The sequence below is a fragment of the Channa argus genome, chromosome 11, assembly GCF_033026475.1.
Source record: "Channa argus isolate prfri chromosome 11, Channa argus male v1.0, whole genome shotgun sequence".
Classification (NCBI taxonomy): domain Eukaryota; kingdom Metazoa; phylum Chordata; class Actinopteri; order Anabantiformes; family Channidae; genus Channa; species Channa argus.
Genome location: NC_090207.1, coordinates 16801403 through 16825857, shown reverse-complemented (window position 1 = coordinate 16825857; position 24455 = coordinate 16801403). Strand labels below are relative to the sequence as shown.

The 24455-nt window shown below is 39.2% G+C and overlaps 1 protein-coding gene across 5 annotated transcripts in view; it reads left to right on the top strand.

Annotated features, from left to right (window-relative positions):
- arb2a (ARB2 cotranscriptional regulator A) overlaps positions 1 to 24455 on the top strand; it is a 137136-nt gene that overhangs the window by 94510 nt on the left and 18171 nt on the right. For 4 of the 5 annotated variants that reach the window (XM_067519827.1, XM_067519832.1, XM_067519829.1 and 1 more), the window contains one exon: positions 254 to 338. In XM_067519827.1, coding sequence (XP_067375928.1) covers positions 254 to 338 — 85 coding nt within the window. Of the gene's footprint in view, positions 1 to 253; positions 339 to 3029; positions 7607 to 24455 lie in introns of those variants that run through there. The other variant, XM_067519830.1, reaches the window with a different exon arrangement.

The window sequence follows — 24455 nt, the reverse complement described above, 5'->3', positions numbered from 1 at the left end:
ACAGACAGTGTTAACATTAAATTAAATAAAAAAGTCTCTGGAATGCGGAATAGACATCCATTATACATAAAATCCCATTCCTTATTATTTAAACTTTTTTTCTTTTAGAATATAATTATTTGTTTTTCTACAGGTGTAGCAGTGGAGGAGGCCGGTCACCACACACCCATATACAACAGCCTTAGTCTTTTATAGAAGCAACATGTGAAATATGTGATTCTGTGGTCAATCTCTTTTTGTTCTATTTCTACAGCACTGTTGTAACTGGGTGTCAAGTCCAGAGCCGTTGGACACGCCACTGGATCCCATGCTACCAGACTGCCCCCGTGTCTCTGCAGGTATTAAAAGAACTTTGTCAAAACACACTCCAACTGTAAAAACATGATTAGCCAGCATCTTCTTACAGCATCACCAGACCCATTTCAGTTTTCAAATGCAATCACAATCATGAAATCAACTTGATTAACTTTCAGGCAGTTGAACAGTAATGTAGTGACACGTTATATATAGGTCCCAAACAGTTATAGGCATAGTGAAAAATCAATACAATGTTAAGACATCATTATTACAAATGTGGCCTAAATGTTCTCTTCATGAAAGAGAAGAAAAGGTGGAATATCAGGTTTAGTTAGATTAATAAGACACTATGGTGCATGTCACAGCTGAGAGTAAATAGAATACAACAGAGCAATTCCAGATACAGTAAAAAGGATTTATATTTTATAGCAAAAATCTACACAGAATGACATTTGCAAAAACAATGTATTCCTGAAATGTATTTAGCTTTTTCTCTGAACACGTGTTCATCAGTGTCTTATAGCAGTTTACATGTAGTGATTATAATGGTTCAGTGTGTGCAGTGTGGTGTTGTGTACAGTATGTTGTGTGCAGTATTTTTCAGCATGGGTCTGCGTGTGCGCATGCACATGGTCGTGGGTGTTGAGTAGACTAAAGGTAGACTTCAGGATATTCAGAAAAAGTAAGAAGCCAAAGTTGTGGAAGATTATATTGGGACACAAAAAAACACTCACATAAATCTCACACACTTCAAAATTTGCTTTTTAATTTTAATTCTGCTTTTGTCATTGTTTTTACACCCTCTCCCTCTTTCTTTTTCATCATCTGCTGTGTCTCCTATATTCATTAATCCTCTACTGTGTTTGGCTCCCTGTTCCTGTGACCTCTGTGTGGTTGACTGGCCTTGATGATGTCACGACTATCATGAGAATGTGTTCTTAATGTGGGATTAAGGATCAAAGCTGTAATCTTCTACATGACTGTTTATAGATGATGATTTTAGAGTTGTTTGAAGAGAGACACACATGCACATATGGACGCAAACAGACAACCCTAAACAGGACATAATATATCTGTCATAGGTAAAAGCATCCAAGTTTGTGCATGTTTAAAGATACAGTTTCTAACAAGTTTTTGAGCAAGGTTTTTTCTAATCAATCGGAGATTTTCATTTCCTTTTTTCAGTACATTTTGAAGCAAATTTTGTCTTATTTTGTCACTTTTGATGTTACAAACCCAATTCCAAAAAAGTGGGGAGGATGTGTAAACGTGAACATGAAATTGTAAAATGTGTCAGTTTCAACATCTGATATGTTGTTTATGTTCTACTGTGAATAAAATATGGGTTGATGAGATCTGCAAATCATTGCATTCTCTTTTTATTGATGTTTTACACTTCCTCACAACCTTTTTGGAATTGGGTTGTAAAAGGAGTCTCATGCAAGTGCTACTTTAAGCTACATATCGTAGCTTTAAGAATTAATTATGTGTACACAGTCCAAAAAAACATGTGCACTCAGTCTCATCACTCATTTGCAACATTACTCTGGAGTTTGTAATTGTATTCTCCTCAAAGCTTCTTGGTGGATGTATAGGTCATCTTGCACATGCTCCATGTGTCAGTGAATACATCCCCTACACTGCTATCTCATCTCGGCCACTAAAACATCATGTTCCACTTGGAGCTGTGTGGGTGGGTGGCCTTAACATCTACTAGTGAATCAGCTCCTTGAAATGTCATCTGGCTTTCAATATTAAACCCATACTGTATTTCATGTTGAAATGTCAGGTTTTTACCTTGATGTTTCACATGTTTTTTTCAGTGACTGCTGTTGGCCAAAAGACAGCATTCTTTGAGCCAATATATCAGGGTTTGATATCTTGGCTGGCGTGCCTGACATTGTCCTAATACAGACCTATTCGACACAATGTCCATCTGTATGTATGCACTATTGACTTGTGCTCTATTGACTTTTGCTAGTTTAACTGAGCTGAAAAGATCTAAATCTCTGGCCTGCTAACAGAGCTGCCAACTCAGCTTGTCTCTGGTCTTTTGGTGGCAGTTTCTGATGTCAAAGGTTGACTGAGTCTTCTTTGTGTCCTTGGCAGCCTGGCAGGTTCACAGGCAGCTGCCATTGTGGTTAGAGTCACAGCAGAGCAGCAGAGGTGACGAGGTTGAGAGAAGGTTGAGGGAAGGCTGTCAGGGCATCGTGGCCCAGCACTTCAATCAACACACATACAGCTCCCCAACAGTCACCTCTTCTGCTACCATGATAGCTGTTGTCTGGGTTGCTGGGGTAACACTATGTTTGTATTTTAGGTTGGGGCAATCAGGGTTGACCATAAAGCATCACAGAACAGACCAGTGAATCCTTCTTCTCATGCACATACACATTGCAGACACACACATCAGTGTGAACCACTGTTCCAGTCCTGGAGCGACTCAGCAGCTTTAGAGAGTGGCATGTGATCAAACATACTCACATACTAAAATGCCTGAAGGTAGAAAATATTGGATGTGTGCTTAGACATCGGCACTGGGACTGGTGAGGAAGGATGATGCAAAAACAAGTTTAAGGATGACTCTTACTGTTGTCCTTTTCTCTCTCTTCTTACTCTTCCTCTCAGTTAGTGACTCTGTCTATACATCTTCCTCTCCCCTCCTCCCCTTGTGTCCTGACTCCCTGTGTGGTGCTGTGATGATATGATGATTGTGTTTTCCATGCTGGTAGGCTCTTGGCAGAAGGAAGCAGGGAGAAGTGGAGGCAGAGCTCGTCTGTTTTTCCTAATCATCTGTGAAGCAACACGGGTGTACCACCACGGCACTCTGACTGTACTGGAGGGAGGGAAGGAACATGACGAATAGCAGGGGTGTTCGTTAACATCTCCATGTCTTGTTTTAAATGTGATAAAACCTGGACCCATTCCCTTCGCTTTTGACTGGCTTGCTTCCCTTTCTTTCATTTCTTAATTTTAATTGTCTTTTCTACTTTTCACTCCAGTCTTTTATCCATCTTGTAAAAGGAATTTGTTCCCCCAAGAAGGTCATTGCTCTGGCGTTTGGCAGTGGCCTGGCACAAAGCTGAATTTTATCAGTTAGAAGCACACTGAACACAGGCTAAATATGCAGATAAAGTGGAACCAATCTCCTACTGGAAAGGCTCCACTGTGTGTGTGTGTGTGTAGTGCTTAGTAAAATAGCTGACAGAGAAATAAGGCGTGGAGTCGGGTGCTGTTGGTTGGTAGAGTGGGATGGCTGAGTCTTTCCCTTGAAATAATCAGTTTAAAGCTTCAATGCCATTTAGGTCCCAAGAGAAGCATACACACAACATAGAAAAGAAAGAGAATATCAAAAAATGTATAGAAGAAAAAACAGCAGAAACACAGTCCCACAGTTAATTCTCTTCCACTGTTTTGTGTTACTTGGTTTGACTTTTTTTTCTGGTGAGATGGATGACCAGTTGTTTGATCAGTAAAGATGCTATTCCAAGAAGGGCAAACCCATTTTTACCTAATAACACACATACATAAGCACACTCACACTAAACTTCCTCTTGGGTGATTACTCATTGTCCAAGCTGATTATTAATTACAAAGGGAGAGCTCTCTGAAGGTAAACACTGATTAATGGCTAACAAAAGTAAGTTAATGTCTTACCTGTACTTTAATTACCAAGCCTGCGCTGTTACAAGCATCCTAACACAAGGCTGTAATTAACCCTAATGGACTGCAGAAAGAGACGCTTTCATTTTCTTTCACAACATAAACACACTACTGTATGTAATTTTTTTTCACGCCCGCCTTTCTTCTATCAGTAGGTTTTTACATAATTGAAGGTAAGAGTTTTGTTGCAAGGATTTCTTGATTTTTGTGTCTTGACTAAAAGTAGCAGTGAGTTGGCTGAAAAAGTGATGCAATATTGTTACAGAAATGAGAAATAATTCCTGTGCAATGACATGGGAGGTCACCCAGCTTTTCTTCTTCACATATGCCTCATACTTCTATGGCTCAGAGATATTAATGTAAGAAGTTACCACACAGATACAAAAGAGTACCTGAATAAAAAGTCAGACAATCTGACACAGAGCATGCATACAATACATACACACACGCACACACACACCTTTAAGCAAGTGTACTCTATCCTGCTATAGGTCTAGTTTGACTGTAACCCTCACCTCTTTGCTCCATGCACTGCTGACCGTGAAACAGCACTCGCTGTCTGCACCTTTTTACCCCCCACCCCCCAAAACACACAGTGCCTGAGTGATGGTTGTGTGACTTAACTTTTAAGGGGAAACCCATTCAAATTAACCTGACCCCCTCCACCCACTGTTTTTTCAGCTTGGTAAGACGGACGTCCGCTGCCACTATGGAAGATCACATGAAAGTGTGTGTGTGTGTGTGTGTGTGTGTGTGTGTGTGTGTGTGTGTGCGCATGCGCATGCACGTGCGTTTGTGTGCGTGTTTCTGCCTATATGTGTTTCAGTGTTTTCTTAGCCTGACCGGCACAGGTTGCACTAGTGTTACAGGAAATAGGTAAAGTCCGATGAACCAGATCTTAACCTCTAACCTGGATTTACTGCGTTTGGATCAGGCTATTGTCTGGGTAACATTTGTGACATGCCATATCAAAGTGATGTGGAAAATGCTGACTCCTGATGTCTAGAACTTCTTTTTTTTTTTAACAATTTGTAAAATAGAATAACAATTCGGTTTGAGTTGTGATTACATTTTTATATCATAAACTGTTTATTTTGGTTGACATGATTCAGTGAATTAAAAGCACTCTTTGTAATGTACCCTTTACACACATAACTATGTAACAGTCATAGTCTCTGACAGTCTGTTTTCTTTAGTGTCTGAATAAATCTTGGACAGCACCTCACTGGGTGGTGATCGTGTAGTTCTAACACCCTTAAGGCAACAATGATAAGGTCGTATTGAAGGCACAAAAAGTTGACAGAAATGAGTGGTCCGTGTGGAAAGAGTATCGAAGCAGCGCAGAGCTTTTGTTATTTATTCCAGTTTTTACCCTTTTTATGGAATTTTGTGATTTGTGTTTTAGAGACTCTGATAGGCTGGTTGGTTAATTTAAACGGGGTATATGTCTTGGCATCACCTGAGGACTTAATCTTCACCTGGTTGGAAGTTTTTTCAGCAACAGCGAAACTTTATTGATGCTGATATAAAAAAATAACCTGATTTTACAATTATGAGGTTTATTTTTTTTTTTAGATCTCAACAGGTGTTTTTAACAACAAACTGGAAATCTGAAACTGAAGGTTAATCCAGACAATAAGACTGTTTGGCAGTGGATTGTAGTCCATGAATTTGCCTAAAGGAATTAAGCTTTCTTTGACAGGCTAACAAATACCTTTATAATTAAAAAGTGTTGTTATTGGCTGTCTATAGTAAAAATGCCTGCTTACGATCATGCTTTTGGTCTGTTGATTATACTTTTGTTATATAAAAAAATTAAATAAGTGTTTCAAGCGCAGCTGGTGTTTAAAGGGAAAAGCCTTTATGCTTTTCTTGAGGTTTTTTATTTTGTTTTTTGTACAGAAATGTAGTTGTAGAACATAAATAGAAAGGTAAAGCTAAGAAAATGGGACTTGGATAAATCAATAGGAGTTACCAGTTACCAGATATGTAAATTTTTAAAAAATGTATAAAATAACACACAAGACATGTTGATTACATCAATTTAATAAAAATATCTGACCATGGCTGGGAGTCACGGACGCAAGTTCAAGGCAACGTGTAGGATCTGTTATATGGAGAAGCACCTGTGAAATGAAACTCTGAGAGTGCCAGACTCTTGTGTGAAAATACAGATTGTAATGTATTTAAGTCTCAGCTGCCTTGGCTGTAGTGGCACCTTGGCTCATTATCAAAAGTCTGGTGTATAGGAGATAAACACAGGATATGAGCAAACAAGAGTGTCAAATGTACAGAATATTTTACTTTTGGTTTGATAAGTATTTATATTTGATTTGAAATTATTAAAAGGTTGCTGATTTATATGAAATGATTGAGTTTATGACAGAAATAGTGGGTTTCAATTCATTTTTTGCAATCATTTATGTGTCCTTCGTTTCTTTTTTCTTTCCACCTGAAAATTATGGTCTGGTTGGTGTATGTTGGTGTATGCTTTTGGCCAACTGTGATTGCACCTGTGCTAGGAGTTATAGATTTGATGTCTGTTTGGCTATTCGCATAGCATATAATTATATCAGCATGGTGTGTAAATAGCTGTCAAGTAAAAATGAACCCCTTTCCTCACTTTCCTCTTGACTGAGATTGGAAATGTGCATTGCTTGTTTTTTTTTAAATATCATTTAACATAGCCTAATATGCAAAATATGCATACTGTATATATAATAGCAACAACAACAAAGTAAATTTTACCACTATATATTTATTTTCACAAAAAATGCTGAAAATTTGAAAAATGGTGTCATTGTTGAAATGTTTTGAAAATGTTTTATTAGAATTGTAGTATGTCCACATTAAGTTTTTGGCAACAACACTAACATATATTCAACATATATTACCCAACCTTGATAGAATTTGAGTTTTGATTGTGTATTAGATCCAATACTGCCACCAGCCCATTGTCGGGTCACAGTATTGTCATGTATGTTGCCATCTCACAGGGACTTTTCCTTTGATTCAAAGACCACATTCTTTGATTCAATTGTAGAGGACTGCCAGTGTTTATTGATTTATTTCTGTGCTTTTCTTTCTGTCTGGCTTCACTCAGATCAGAATCAAAGATATGCCGACAAAGTCAATGGACAAGCCCTTGCTCATTTCCATTTGTTTGCCTTAAATGACAAACAGGAGGAAAAGAAGTTGATCAGTACATCAAGCTAATAGTTGTAGAAGCTTGTCAAACCTAAATACAATATAATTCCTCAACAGTGTTGTGACGTTCATGAATGTTAAGTGTGTTGCATTAGCTTGTCATTAAAGATTCTTGGAGGTATTAGGTACATTTATTATTGATACAATAAAGAGCACGTATTTCTATAGCTGTGGAAATAATAGTATATTATACATTGCTATTATTAACAGTAGCCTAGTTGTAGCAGATTAAAAAACTAATTTATTATAAACAAAAACAATTGGGCCTCAGCAGTTTGATATGAAGCATGCAGATTTTTATGATACAGAATTTGTGCTAGTTTCACCCAGGTGGAGGACAGAAAACTGTGTAAGTAGACTGTGAAAACCTACAATCTGTTACAGAAAAAAGTAACCTCACCATTAAGCCAAACCTCATGTGGCTTTGTTAAAATTGGTTCATCTAATTCTGGGGGCAAATATCAAACTGAAATAAAAGGTTTGTAAATTTGGACCATCAGCAATACTCAATTCTTGACACACACACACACACACACACACACACACACACACACACACACACACACACACACACACACACACACACATATATATATATATATATATATATATATATATATATATATATATATATATATATATATACACACACACTTATAAAAGTATGTGTGTGTATATATACACACACACATAGTATATATGACATGCATGCTGACAAGATGTAAAGTGTGATTTATAATCACATCTCATATGCTGAGCACTTTAACAGTTTAGGCTATTGTGATTATGCTAACTAGAAGTGTGTCCTGAAAGCTGAGTCTGTGGTCTTCAGTTCACCCCTGCACTAGGCAAACTGTATCCAGGAGGCATTTTATCCTCTCCTTCTTTTTCATACTTTACCCATCAACCCAGGGAAAAGAAGAAAGGGGAGAGACAAAAAGGGAAAGAGCCTGGCATGCATAAATGAAAGTTCAACAAGGTTCAACGAAACACTTATACAATTTGCTGCAATGTAGTGTGGTTTTATAATCTCATTATCATCTTAGTGCCAGATTTGCCCATGAGGGCCGTTCTGTATTCACTCTTATTAGCTCCTCAGATTTGTCCATTTGTCCTTCTGCTACCCACCTCGCAGCCAATCGCTACGACAGAATCACTAATAAATACCCCCCTCCCTTTTGTGTTATCTCCACGTTTATTTTTTATTTTTTATTTTTTTGCTTGCCATACCTCCTATTGCTTTATTTGTGAGTTCTATTTTCTTTTTTTTCTACTTTGACTTGCTTTGGGGCAAACACCCAGCATTTTACTGCTTATTGTTTTATTAACTGAAAAAAATTTCAATCACAACTATATATACACTATACAGCATCTAAAAGAGATGGTCAATGCATGTACTTAAACTATATAGTTATGTCCATATATAATTTTGGAAAGTGACACTTTGCCTCTCTATGCTCCACCACAGCAGATTTGAAATGAAAAAGAAAAAGAAGTGATCAAAGTGGAGACTAACATCAGATAAAGTTTAAGGGTTTGGTTGCAAATACTTCATACTCTATAGATATTACAATCATTTAATTTATAGGCCCATTGTTTTTGTGTGATAAAAATTATTTGAACAAGCTAACATAAACAAAAGTTAAATTGTCAGTTTAAATATTTGCAAATCATTTGCAGTCAATAGCTGGGTGAAGTCTGAAACACATAGACATCCACAGAAGATTGTCTACCAGGCCTTTACTGCAGCTGTTTTCACTTCCTGCTTGTTCTTTTGGTGTTTTGCTTTCAACTTTCCATCAGGCAGTGAAATACATGCTCTGTTGTCCTCAGGTCAGGTGACTGACATGGCCATGGCCATTGCTGTACTCATGTGTCCATTACAGACACACAAGAACATGTCTTGGGATTCAGCTAACCTAGTGAATTGTTAAAGCATTTGAGAAAAAACTGTAGATGAGAAACAACTGTACTTCATGTTAAATTTCTTTATGTTATAAATGGCACCAACACAGTGGTAGAGTACAGTGAATTTCTTTTCCCTGATAGTGTTTTTAATCTTCTTTCATGTTCAAGGCCAAGCTTTTTCCTCTTTGAGTATTCAGGGTCAGATGGGGGAGCTAACGCACAGAGTACAGTAGACTGAATCCCCAAGCCTCTTAACTGCTGTGGGTAGTGTCCATCCCTGGTCACTGGGAGGGCATCCCCAGATTAGTGGTTCACCGACATGGATCTCATTTGCCCATATGGCCTCTTCTTATTGAGTTGATATAGGCTCTAATCGGCCCAGCCTTTACCCCTGACCTCAACATGTGGCAAACTACTTAGAAAGAACACACAGACTGTGCACGCACCACATTTGATGGCTGCAGCATCAACAGGATAAGGCGTAAAGATGAGGATGGAATAAGGTAGCCAATGTTTACATGTTCATCAGTGGCTGCATAAAATACAATCAGTATTTTTTTATTTTTTTATTTTTGCATCAGGTTGTGGTGCAGTCAAAAATCAGGAAACACCATAATAACATGCTGGGTTCTTGTGGCTGTTGACTGGTTTTAGGTGTATTCCCTAGTGTGGAATTAATCCAATAAGCCTCAGTGGGGCACAGAAAATCCTAACCACTGTTAGCATTATAACTCACAGTTTTACCGTGCCCTCATTAACAAGGCATAAGTTGCCACCCAACAAGTATCACAGTGATGTTATCCATGTAGCAACCTCCCTTTGAAGAATCTTTTCATCATTAGTGACATTGAGCTTATCTCTGAGAAGATGAGAGGATAACCAAGCCAAACACAAAAACCTCCCACCTAAACAGTTTTGACTCCCCATTGCTGGATTACCTAGTTATTTGTTTATTTTTCATTATGCAGCATTATTTTTGAAATGCAAAATCCCATTTTATTCTAAGTATTGTAAATGTTTAGTTAATGTATGTTATGTTCCTCATTCGTTCTTCCACTAGTTGAACTTAGTTGATGGGATAAAGTAGATTAGGGCAGGTAGAGGTTAATCTACTGATTAATAATGTAGAGTGTCACCATAAATGCACATAAGTTCACACGCTAAAAAAAAGCTAATTCATTGCCTTACCTGAGGTTTTTTTTTTTTTTCAGGCTATACAATTTAATGTGACTACTTAATGAAAAAAAATACAGTTAACTCTTGTTTTACTTTAAACATTAAACTGCTTATTTTATTTGTGTATGCCTTTGAAATATTGTGAAATATTAATTCAGTGGCTTGCTCAACCCTTTTGTCCTCATTAAGGAGCAGAATCAACCTAGGTCACTTGAAGTTCAGGTGCCATCTTAATTTGCAAACAGTGGTGAACAATTTGCAAATCACACTATATACAGATATGGTATTTATATAGTGATGAAAAGAGAAGTTGTTTGTTCTTAACTTTAAATTAGATTTAGACAACTGTAGTTAGGTCCAATTTAGATTTATTTATTTTAATTATTCTACTTATTTTCTATTGTGCTCTCCTGGACCTATTATATATTTCTTTTTCAAGTGAGATTATTGTAATATGTTCATTAGGCCAATTGAGGGGGTTTAGCTGTTAATTATTGCACACAAAAACACACTCATACACGTACTTCTTTCCCAGCTGCTGGATTGAAGAACCCATGCTGAGATCCAACATCTGGAAAAGCAAGTCATTTTAATATGTCAGTGTTTGTGTGTGAACACAGTAAGTGTGTAAGAGCAACAGGTTTGGATGTTCTGTTAGTTTAAACCCACTGCTGCTGTTTAGCTAAACCTTTTTGATATATCATGGCAGCAGTTTTACCCACCCTGTTCTCTATAGCACAATTATGTTAGAATTAAATGCAGAGTTAATGTAATTTATATGAAACAGAGAAGAACACACATGAAAGAAGAAAGCGTATATTTGTAATTCATATAATTGCCAAAGAGGTGATTAGAAAATAAGGAAAAAACATCCTTGAAAGTCTTTGAGTCATAAGTCATAAGTCATTTGTTTATATATAATGTAAACAAAAGTGAAAAGTAGATTTCACATCTAGGCAGGTTTTGAGTATGCAGCAGTGACCTTGGATCCTCCCCTGTGCTCCACATTGACAGATGAAAACTTTATTAGCAGCCATCTCCCGTACAGGAGACAAACCGCCCGTGAAACCGATGTGCGCTAGCATTAGAGAAATGTGGCAATTAGAGGGTGATTTTTATTTTTTTTCCCCAGTGAAAGCACCAAGGAGTAGAAAAGGGTAATAAACACAGCTTGTTTGTGGCCTAGGAAGCAGCAATTATAAAGTGTTTGGAGAGTTGTTGTGCTTATTGTGCCTGCGAGTAATGAGATAGGCTGCACTGATTCCTCACTGATGCTATGGCTCCTAATCCTCAACACTCATTTCCTGCTTCTCTTGTTTATCCACCAACATCCTCTGACCGTCACTGGCCTGTCACTGCTCTGGGCGACTCCACGTGACCTGTGACCTGTGTGTCAGCTGATTTTTTTTATTTATTTTTTGCCCTTAAAAAAGGCCTTCAGCACTGAGTCAACGCTGCAGAGCAATTAAATGTGTCATACAGTGCAGTACTTTGTAGATTTGTTTTGCTACCAGACAAATCACTCTGTTAAACGTTGCTTTCATATTGAAATGACTGATGTATCTCAAGCCAAGCAGCCCCATTACATGATTTTTATAGATGGTGTGCATATTCTGTCTCTATCAAAAGGCTTTGGCCAATGGTGGTGTCATATTTTTGTTTATATTGTCCCAGTTAACTTCCTTACTGTCCTGTCACACTTAGACTTAAGTTAATTCCTTTGAGGATCTCTAACTCTAACATTTTGAACAATGTGCTTTTGTGGTGCAAATTTGTATTCTTTGTAGAAGATATTTGTGCATGCATTTCTGCACTTGTAGATACTCACTACACTATATCCTCCCGAGAAGAAGAATGCTGTGTGTACAGACTTGTTATCTGGGTGACCTAGAGACAGAGTGGTTATCACAACTGTGAGCCTCTCAGGGATAAACTACAGAACCCCCACCCCCCTTCGCCTGCACATCTTTGTACTGGTCATCCAGCATGTCCGCCTACTGCAGGGCTCACCTCTTATCTAATCAACATGGACAGGCCACTTGTCCACATACACACACACAGACTGTATGTTCACAGATTCACATGTGCACGTGCATGTTCAGAGATAGCCCTGTAAATGTAGACACACTTAGTGATACAACCCAAAACACACATGCACAAACAGCACCTATACACCCACATGCAGATAATCACAGACAAACTCACATTGATCCGCACCAGCTCTGGTTTTCCAGATATGTGGCCCAGAGGGCAGAGAGAGAGGTCTAAGGCTAAATGGTATACATGCAGATCAGAATCACAATGTTGGACATAAGGCCTTGTGTTATTGAGGAAATAAATTGGTCCTCCTGACTCTGAGGGTGATTTCCGTTCTCAGTTCTTGATCCCACCTCATCTACCTTGTTCTTTGTTCACATCCTAAAAGAATCCCCAGTCCCTAAGGACACAGTTTGTTTTGTATACCTACCCTAAAGATGCAAAAATGGTGGGGTCATTAGTCTTAGGCTAACTTCATCTTTGGAGAAATTTTAATCCGCCTTTGTTTGGCTTTTGCAATCCTTTTTAGTTTAGAGTGCATGCAAGCTGACGTTCTGATGTTTCATAGTGCAGCTCCCCTTTGCCCTCAGCTCAGCCCTCTCAGCAACATGTGGCAAGATGACAAAACCCCAAACAAAAGTGGTGGATTTTCAGGCCAGAAGAAAGGTGGGGGCTTGCACTTTGTGTCTAAAACACTTTATGAGTTCTAAGTGAGGTTGGCACCAGCAGTTGGAGCAGAGACTAGGAGAGTTGGGGGTAAGTGAATTGCATTTGGCACAATACGGCTATCAGGCAGTAATTAGTATAGCTAACATCCCAGATGAAGGAGTCAAATCTCGGCCATGGTTAAAAAAAACTTCAAGGGTCTTAGCAGGTAAGGGTTGGAGGCCAAGCCATGCCCCCTTCTCTCCCTGAATATAAGCTCATGCCGTGCCTGCTCAGATTTGCTGAAAGCTGTATTGGCCTTTGACCTGGAGGTGTCACACCCAGTCACATGTCAGACTGGCTCCTGTGGGCCATGCTGGATGTTCTCATATTAGACTGTCTCAGTAGTTCCTACTTAAGACATGGCAAACCAGCCTAACTCAAAAATTTTGTCTTTCACATGATAAGGCTTTTGACATAGATGTTACCTTACAGCTTAAATCCATGCTTGGAATTCCTGTCCTCCTCTCACTCCAAGATCCACCTTTTTTGTCACATGTGTGATCCCTCAAAGCTATCAACAGAGAAATTAATACATATATGGATAAATTAGAAAGAGTAACCGAAGGTTTTGTAGTGAAATCATTTAAAGCAAATTGTTACCTCTTTTCAATATATAGTAGAGAGGCGTATATTTTCTGTATGAATTCATGTGTATATCTGGGGTTACTGTGCAATTATTCCTGGTTCCTTAATAGAGTGGTATAGAGCGGGCACAAATTTCTTTTAGTTTATTAATTATTAGTCAACAAACACATAATAAAGTGATATGAAAATGTTTCATTTGAATGACAGGATACAGGAGGCATTTAATATGAGGGTCTAATCTAAGCTAAGACTAAGTGCTAGTTATGCTGACCATGTCATGAGGTTTAGGTTTGGTTGTATTTTGTAACCTTAACACAGCGTGAAAAAAAATTACCAACAATCCTTTTTGTTGGTAATTTCAGTCAAATTTTCAGTTTTAAGATGAAAATTCCGTGTAGACTTACAGGCTATGATTGTGTTGTTTAAAAAAAGCAGTGTTGACACATATAAGCTATAGATTAAAACACCCAGTACACAGGCTTGTTTTATATTTGTTTGTCGATCATGAATTTCTACTGTATCTTTGATATTAAATGACCTCTAAAGAATTAAGATGAACAAGGTTGTCCTGCAGGGAAAAAGGTTATCCAGCATGCTATTTGTGGTGCTTTTCATCTCTTGAATCCTGGCCTAGTTTTTCTGTATTTTGTTTTTGGAAAACATGAGCTAAGCTCCGATGCACAAACCAGGCAACCATTAGATCGCTGCACTGTATGTCTGACCAGCTAAGCCCCTGCCCCACCCCCTGGTAAACCTTTCACCCCAGCACACCCGCCCAATGCCCTGCCCCATTGCTGTCCCATCTTGGAAGTGATATTATGGTGTTTGGATCATCATCCTCGTCTTTCTCCGTACTGTAATCCTATTTGCTTTTGTTTTGGTGTTCACAGATGGTGTGTGTGTGTGTGTGTGTGTGTGTGTGTGTGTGTGTGTGTGTGTGTGTGTGTGTGTGTGTGTGTGTGTGTGTTTGGGGTAGGGTATGACACCCTCACGCACAGCTGTTTGGACTGGCTCACTGGTCCCATTGTATCTCCCTCACAAACCCTAATGCACATGGCCATATTCACCCAATCTTGCACAGAGGTGTTGAAATATGAATGGAGTGAAATATTTTGGGTAACATCACTATGAGAGGGCTAGAGTTTACCTCTCCACCTTTCACTTTCCCCTTCTTTACATGTTTGCTGTTCCCTGACTTACCGTAATGAAAATGTTAAGCTACATGACTGAATGAGTGCAAAATGGGGTAGGGGGGGTTTAATGTGGAGGAGTTGGGGCGGAGATATGGGGTGGGAGTTCCTACTCATTGTTGAGTCTCGGGCAAAAAGAGAGAGAGAAAGCTCAGCAGGGTGATAGGTCTTTGGCAGTGCTCCAGTAGTTGGCGTCTCAGCGTCCACATTTAGTTCCAGCTGAGTGCCCACAGTGGGCAAGTCCACACTGCCTTCGCTCTGACCTCTCGACCGAGGACCACTGCTTGCCTGTTTCCACCACCCCTTTTGATTTATCCCTTTCTTCTCATTCTAACCCCCTCCTTCTCTTTGTATTTCAGAAATGACTTCATAACAGCCAAAAAAGAGCTGTTTCGGAATTGATTTGTCAAAGCAATAGGCTACGTTTGTGATCAGACATTTTTGGGATTCGTTTTGTTTTTTTTAATACAATGCAACCTTTCATTCATCCCTAGATTAAAAGAAAAGCCCTATAACAACACATTGTTTCTGATTTCTGAAAAACTAAAGGTGGGATTTTCTCATTAAATTGTTTCTATCAAACATGAGAGTTGTATTCAACCAGAGGAAACCCGAGAATATTTGTTATGTGCTCTCATGTGAGTGGTAATAGGGCTTTTCCTTGTTAGATACACTTGAGTGCCATTTGTCGACAAAAGAAAAGTGATTATTTTAATTTAAATATAAGATAAATAAGTATATATAAAAGAGTACACAAGCACAGCATCATTATGATTCATGCAAAGGTAAACTTTCACTATAAAATGCAGAGAAATTGTTTATATTTTATAAATGAAATGATGATGCAATTTATTTTTACAAACTGGTACAATCAACGTACTGAAAGTAGAAGGCAGAGTTAGAAGGGATCACTGTTTTTCTCTTGTTGAATGACCTATACCCTATACTTAAACACTTTTCTTTAAGACAGTGCCCTTGGCACTGACTCAGAGAACATAAGGGTTGGAGCAGTCACGCCGTCAGGTGTTTTAAACTATTGGGAAAGAAAGGGCTTCCAGTCACAAAGTGATAGATCACTTCATGAAGATAGACCTCTATCTCACAGAAGTTATTATGTTGTTTTCTTTATTCTTTACTATGATTGATCTCTTTTCTTTCCATATTTAGTGGATCTAAAAGATTATAGCTAGAATTGTTACTGTAAACATGCAAATTTCTGTATTATAATCAAGAAACACAGCTTGAAAAGCCAAACTATATAACTATATAGATATAGTTATCTATATTAATATATCCATATCTATCTATATCTATCTATATATATCTATATATATAGATATATATAGAAAGGAAGAATTAGGTTAGAAAGATTAAAGCGATGCTGTAGTTCCATAACTAATATTTTTTATTCATTTGTCATTGCATATAAACACTGATATGGGTGAAGTTGATAAGGAATTAGAGAGGCTACTGATCAAAATGTGAAGCAGGTGTCAGAGGTGCATTCCAGCTGATTGTTGAGAATACAGAATGCAGGCTGAATGAGCCATGATAATTTAAAATTCTCCACATGTCCTGATAAATCATGTTATAGGCATTATTGAGAGCAAATTATTAAAACCAGGAAGACTTACCATAGCAAGCTGCTCACAGGCTACTTAGATTCTACAGAGCTAAAGACATTATGTCACATCCAGTTCAGTGGCACTCCAGAAAGAGACATCTTACTATCCTAAACCTATATGCAACATTTAGCCTAAAGAACGTGGCTTTGTTTCAGTGATCATGGTAGCCTAATTTCTTTAACGGCAACTCATTTGAGACATTTAGATTTGGGAGCAGAAAGGGTAATATTCCAGCTATGTTTTGTAAAATTTATATCATTCATTTGTTGTTAATTAAGCTCATTGTCAGTTGTGGCGTTCATGCAAAGGAAGTTTTGCCACATCCTGCACACCAAATATTCATACAAAACCAACAGAATTAATGAATTTTGAGGGAAAATATTGTAAATTCTAAATCCAGACTGGCATAAAATAACTGACCAGGCTCGTTCCAAAACACCATTTAACTCTGATAGAACAGACTGTGAAACTTTGACAAGTTGAAATTGTTGTACACTTTACAATTATTTATCACCCATCATAATAAGGTCACATATATCATACAATCATATTATACAGAAAGAAGCCTCACAAAAGAAACCAGATTTTGTTTGCCATCTTTTGGTGACTATAGTTCGAACTAGCCCTACCCTGTTGCCATGTTTGCTCTTGTTGTTTAGTTTAATGTGATATGACAATATAAATGAAGTTGAAATGGGTTTTTTTGAATCTTACTCTTTTTCATGGTTATTACACAGGAACTACCATGTGTTTATATTTGGGAATCTGCATTTCCTCAGATAACACAATTCTAAAATGAATTAAATTTTTTAGGAATATATAACAATTCATTTTAGAGTGCTTGATGCTTCAAACAAAACCAATAATTTTAATTTTGAAAAGCACTTGTTGTGCTGCTACACCAGACACTGAACAAGGCAGGCGCCAGGAGAACCTGGGGATGGGGGGGAGGGGGTCGATTGCTGTTATATAGACAAACACTTGCAGACAAGCATATTTTGGGAGGCCTAATAAATTGCACCTGTATTGATCTCCATGGGAAATGCTTGTATGATACAGGGATAATTTAAAGAAGAAAAAACACGGTGTTTGAGAAGATGAGGGAAATTGGGGTGAGGTTGTTGGCAGAGGGGGGTGGATGTGTTTGTGCAGACTATGTCAGGATGCAGATAGTGGGATCAAGATTGGGTATTGACGAGATAGAGGGCCGGGTGACTGAGCCACAGAAGCTTGAAATAAACTGTCGGAGGCACACAGCCAGTCATTACAGTGACGCCGCCTGGCCCGACTCAACCTTGAGCCAGTCGATAAGCTATTATAACCATGCAAATCGCGGCCAAATCAGAGACCTGACATATTGGTATTATATTCCTGTGCAGCCACAGGGTTATGCATCATTATTGGAAGCCAACAACAATATGCATTATACTCCCTTGTTGTTTAGTGGGTTGGTAGACAGACAGTAGGACAATAATGTTGTGTATGTGTTTTGAGGGGCATTGAATTTTTTTCCTTGTGGTGGGCACAAACTGAACACCCTGATAGGTTTCTATTCCTTTGCTGTGCCATTTCTTTTTTAAATTTCTTTTTCTTTTTTTAAACAAGTCCGACTCCACGTCCACCCACCCCCATCATTGTCTTTCTTTCTCGTTCTTCCTCTGTTTCTCCCCTTTCAGCAGGACGGCAGCCTGCCAGGTCATTTAGTCTCAGTGACAGTGTGATGCATCCAGTGGGCCAGCGTTTGGATGATGTAATTTGGGCTAAAGGCTGTGTAAACACTGCAATGACCTTGGTTTTAGATTTGTCAATAGGGCTGGGTTGGAAAACAGAAGGGAGTGAGATTGAGAGTAACATGGCCTGGCTATGATAGCTGGAAGTCTCTAGCTGACAGACCGGTGTGATAACCTAAGCTACTGTACCTTAGCCTTACCTCTGACCCAAGCTACACTCCTTAAACCATCTTTCTGTACTTTTCTCTCTCATTGTCAAAGCTCTCTGGTCACCTCCACCCCTTTTTCTTTGATATTGGTGGGCTGCCATTCTCTCAAGCACTTGGTATTGCCCTCCCCTTCTAAACACTCTACCCCACTGTTTCTCTTATCTAACCCTGTTCTTTTCTAGCAGTGTCTCTGCCCTTCATTCTGCAGCTTGTCCACTGTATGCCATCATCGTCTCTGCCATGGTGTTTTACTCTGTTTTTGCTGTAATCTGTCCTGTGTTGCTTTTCACAAATTCCAGAGGTCAACAAAAGCAAACACTGGCCCACAGCCCAGAAAACGCACATCTATTGATCTAGATAGCTCTGAGAGGTGATGGGTCTCCTGATCTCAATGAGGGTTATGACTCCTAGGTCTAGACCTCACCGTCCTGGCCTTTTCAGCTGAAGGAGGTTAGGGAAAATGAAGTATTGTGCCAACAACACTGTCAGTTTTGATCCATTAAGAACACCTGGGGTCTTCTTGTAATGCAGGTGAATGGCCTCAAAATTGATTCCAAAACAAACTAAATAATTTATAATGCAGACAACGGAATAATTGGATATGGGTTTTATGGACAGAAACAGGATTTTAATATTGCACTTTACATTGGAGCTTACAGTTTTTTCTAAAGAAACTCTGTATATAGGTCCCAATTTTATCATCATTGTAAAATGGATTCCACAGTTAACAAATCAAGAGTTGCAGTATTACATCTGTGGCAATACATGAGCCTAGAATGTTTGAGGTTCAGCAGTTAAAGTTAGGGGTGTTGGATTAGTGAGTAGTAGGATTTGGCTTACAAAAAACAGGTTTTACAGATGTTGGTCTGTGTAATAGGCCTAAAAGTAAATTAATACACTGAAGAAGAACCTTTCTCTGTCTCTGACCTTTCAGTTTAGAAAAATCTAGTCAATGGATCATTTGTAGCATTTGATCCATACCTTTTTCTGTCTACATTAAAGACACACACACACACACACACACACAAACACACACACACACACACACACACACACACACACACACACACACACACACACACACTTTTTACACCTCCTCTATCTACATCTGTATTCTCAGCAGCCAGTGTTGTTGTATTGGCTGACATTGTCATAGCCTTCTAGAAGCATTTACAGAACAATTGGATGCAGTCTTTGAGACTTTAAAAAGGCAAGGAGACTTTTAGTGACCATTTCTGACTTAAGTCTGTTCAACAGCTCAAAGTAGTGCAGCAGATATTTGAGAATATACAAATTTGTTCCACCAAGTTCTGCGTGCGATGGCTCGCAGATGGGCAGCGATTAATCAGAGAGGTAACTGTGAAGTAGTTTGCAATTAGACTGGAAAGCTCTGAGGCATGCTAATTGAATCAGAAAATTAGCGACAGCTCTGTACTGAGCTGTAATAGGCTAGCTGCTGTTTGCAGCAGGTGCTAGCGCACTCAGCTGTGGAACAAGGTATTTAAGTCACATTAGCAGCAGTAAAAATATTCCTTGATATGGAACAGTTAGATTTTCTGCTTGTTTTCACTGCCCATGTCGCCAGAAAGAGCAAAACAGGAAGCCAGTCTGCTCAGCCAGTTTGTGGCACAAACACAACCATTGCATCTTAATGAAACCTCAGAATGAAAAAGGAATTAAAGCAATAGAGAACAAATTTTAAAATTTTTTAAATGTATTTGTAAAGATGAGCTTAATGGTGATCACATGTTTGTATGTACAAGTTGTATAATTTATGTAGTGATTGAGCAGTTATAATGCATAAAATATTTCTGCTCACTCACTGTGATTGCAAATCTTAGTTTTTTTCTTCAGCTCTTTCAGTTGTTCTCCTCCCTCCTACACTCTGCTAGTCTTCACTCTCTTTACCTGCTCTTCACATATCTACTACCACCCCCACCACCCTTTTTCTTTATTCCCCCTGCCTCCCAAGGGCTCCTGTTTGCTGACATCTCTCCCTGACACAACATGAAAAAGTGTTGAGAAATTAAAAATTGATCACTTTTGAGCATGGTGTTGCCATATCATGTGCTCGTCAGTTACGAAGGAAAAGAGAGAGATAGGAGGATGAGCGAGAGAGCCACTTTTGGGGGAAGGCTGTGCAAGCAAGTTGTTTTAGGGTTTCCATAGAGTCACAGTTAGCAACGAGAGTGAGGGAGTGGAGGAACAAATCATAGGGAAATGTGCAAAGGAGGAAAGAGGGATGTAGAAGTAGAGAATTCCCCAGGCAGACAGTCGTGCCTCGTAGTTCTGGCTTTTAAGCATGCTGCATGCCACACATACAGTAGGAGCAGGGGCCATGACAGAGAGAAAGAGTGTGTATATGAGGAGTTATGTGTGCCTATGGGTGTGTGCATTTTAGGCAGACAACATCCTCTGTTCTGCCTGTTGAGCCCCCAATCCTCTTCAACATTCCAATCCTGCCCTGACTCTGCTAGCTCTGATATCTTTATCAGAGTCACCTGCCTGTAAACACACTTACTCTGTCTCTCTCTCTCACACACACACAGGCACCAAGATGCATTGCATACATTGACACTAACAAGTACAAAATTCATATATACATGCTTCGACAAATACACATTAACACAAACATGCTGACAGACAAGCCAATGCTGCCTTGTGCAGCATGTGCACATTTTCATACAAACAAAGCTTTTACACATTTTCAGCTGTGTTTGATCATGCTCATAAAGATGATTGTGCCTTCTGTATACACTGAGTATAATGATTTGTGTGTATCTGTGCTCATATGGTTTAATTTCTGTGCTCAGCCAGAAATAAGAGAGGATGGAATGAGGTCTAAAGCTAATGAGAAGCCATACGCTATAAAATGCATTGATTTTCCTGGTAATCAGTTCGCAGAATGTAGACACACACAGAGATAGTAAAGCATGCGTGTATAGTACATGGGCGCGGCTGTAGCTAAGTTGGTAAGCAGTCATCTATGGACCACGGGGTCAGTGGTTCGATCCGATTCGTGTTGAAGTGTGCTTTGGCAAGACACTGAACCCCAAGTTTTTGAGCACCTTGCATGGCAGCCACCGCCATCGGTGTGTGCGTGTGTGAATAGGTGAATGAAAAGCAACATTGTAAAGCGCTTTGGATAAAAGCGCTATATAAGCATCCATTTACACGTGGTCGTGTCATCAGAACATGTCGACATCATAACTTTGAAAAAGTACCTAATTTAATTGCATTTTTAAAAATATATTTAGTTATTTTAAGCTGTTTTAGCTGACCATGCAAAAGAAGACTCTCCTAAGTAGCTAATTAATAACCCTGTCCCTAACCCAGTTATTGCATGCTATTCCAGTTCTTGTTAATATTTGTTAAAGTTGTGCATGCACTTTTTGCAAATCGTTCTCTCGCACAAATCTGAACTCTGTACTATTCACCCCTCCAAAATTAGTCAGAAGAGCCTTGCTTTCCTAAAGACACTTTCTTTATCTGCACACCCCTCTCTATTCCTCTGCGTCGTTCTCCCCCCTGCTGAGAGGATAAGGGCACTCCCACCCTTAGTCAACTGCAGAGCATTAGCGCTGAGGTAAAAGTAAGGTTAGCTTGATCATCTTTTAGTAAGAAAACTGTGGCCCTGCCTTGAAATGGGCACTTTGTTATACCGCACCAAAACTTTTACTGTGTTTACCCCAACTACCCAGTCATTCTACACAATAATGTGCACCCTTACTTTTAGCAGTTATACATGAGAGAGTTGCATCAATATTAATGAGTTTATTTGTATTCCCACTTTGAAACTTTTGAGATCATTTCCTTTGGCATAGATCTTGTAGGTGTTTAGGAAACTAATCAAATAACTGGTAAATGGTCTTATATAACGCTTTTTTACCTATTGGCACTCAAAGCACTTCTTATTCACCCATTCGCACTCACAATCACACACACTCACACAACGATGGTGTGGCCTACACTCGCCGGGAGTAACTAAGTTGGGATTCAGTGTCTTGCTTATTGACACTTCTACATGTGACTGGAGGAGCCAGTAATCGAACCGTCAACTGCGAGATTAGTGTACGACTGCTCTACCTTCCTGCGCCACAGTCACCCCTCTATTCTAAAAATGTTTATTATTTAGAGTAAAGAGAATTCCCTCCAAGTTTTTCCCTGCTTGTTCAGACAGCTCTGCTCCCAGAGCTCCCAGCAGCATATTCCAACACCAGCTTGTTAAACAATTTCAAATCTCAATGCCAACTATGGCCTATTCATACACTTAGCCCCCCCAAGCCCTCCGTTCCTCCGTCCATCATTCCATCCCCTCCCTCTGTCCCTCCTCTGATCCTATTTCACAGTGGAACCGTCAGGAGCTTATCCCAATCTCAGCCTTGGCTGGGGCCCAAAGCAGTGCAGGGCCCGCCTGAACTCAGCTGTGAACTCTCAACCTTACCCAGACTCCATCTCTGCCTATTTTAGGAGGGTTTTGGATAAGAGCCCTGATATGCAGTGGATGCTCTTATGCACAGTTTACAGGGCACGTCTAAACACACTCAGGGTGTCGAGTAGAGCTCAACAATAACATAAACTCTCTGCTATTATCCAGACAGCAGACAACCCACCAACCAGCCACTCGGTAGGCAGCCAGCCAGACAGTCAGCTTGCTGGGAGTCACACTGCTGCATGCTGTGAGGCAAATAACCATCATGGTAGTCACCTAACCTGCCAGCCAGCTATCATGAATGTTGCAAAGCTGGGCTGACAGATATCTTTTTTACACTAACTGTTCAAGGTGGGTTCACCTCCCCAATCCCTACCTACCTATTCTGTATAAAAAGATACCATACCTGTGTGGGGGGGTCATAGTTCAACCAAGATAGCTCTTAAAAGCTCTTGTATCCCCCCAAGTAGAAAAGTCATTTGGGCATTTTTTTTCCTTCATTTTTTAAAAAAACACTATGTATGTTAACCGACATTGGCTTCTAACTCTCAGCCAAAAGACTGTAGGTCTCTGTTTTAGTCATCACAGACACAAACCAGATGTTTGTCAAGCAGAGCCTCAACTAGACCTTTGGTGTCCATGTTCACCTCACCTCACTTTCATTCTCCCTTACGTACTCAGCCCATTTATGTGAGTGTCACTATAGACATGCTATTCTGGCCTCCAAAAAATGTATATAGCTGCAAAAATGTCCATTCCTCCTTAAATAAAAATTAACTTTAAATTTAGGAAGATTTGTACATTATCTTAAAAGACATGTCTTCTAATGTACAAAATTTTTAAAATTCTGTTTTCCATTAATCAGACTGAACCAGCAAACTGAGATTTTTTTATTTTTATATATATATATATATATATATATATATATATATATATATATATATATATTGGCATTCAATGATATGGTAAGAGTTTTGAATCTTGGAGCAGTCAGCATCTTAGGTGCATGCTGCTCCCACCTAGGGTCAGATATATTTGCTAACACTCCATGTACAGCTTCCCAACATCACCAGCACTGCCCAGTCTGGATATAGTTATTATGCTTGTAACCGGTAATCACACACTAATCTTTCATAATTTAATGTCAGTTATGATTTTTGATCATTTCAACCACAACTGGTTTTATATAAAACCAGTAGTGTGTGATTACCGGTTACAAGCATAATAACTATATCCAGACTGGGCAGTGCTGGTGATGTTGGGAAGCTGTACATGGAGTGTTAGCAAATATATCTGACCCTAGGTGGGAGCAGCATGCACCTAAGATGCTGACTGCTCCAAGATTCAAAACTCTTACCATATCATTGAATGCCAATCCCAGTGGGTGGGATTGGGGTGGCTAAGGGTTTACACATAAAAAGTGCCATTCTATTAACTCTAAACTGTTTTCACACAAAGGGAGGGAGCAGAGTAGAAGGGGTGAACTCTATGGGAAAGGACTAGCAGTGGATTTATGACACTTTCATATTTTTCTCTGAAGAAATTTGACTGCATGTCCATGTCTGCCCACACTTGTATATGCTTGTGTAATTGTGTCACCCTGGACACATGCACATTACTTCCTCTGTGTGGATATGTGCATATATGATACACATCCTCTGTATGAGAGGTACGTCACACTACAGCTG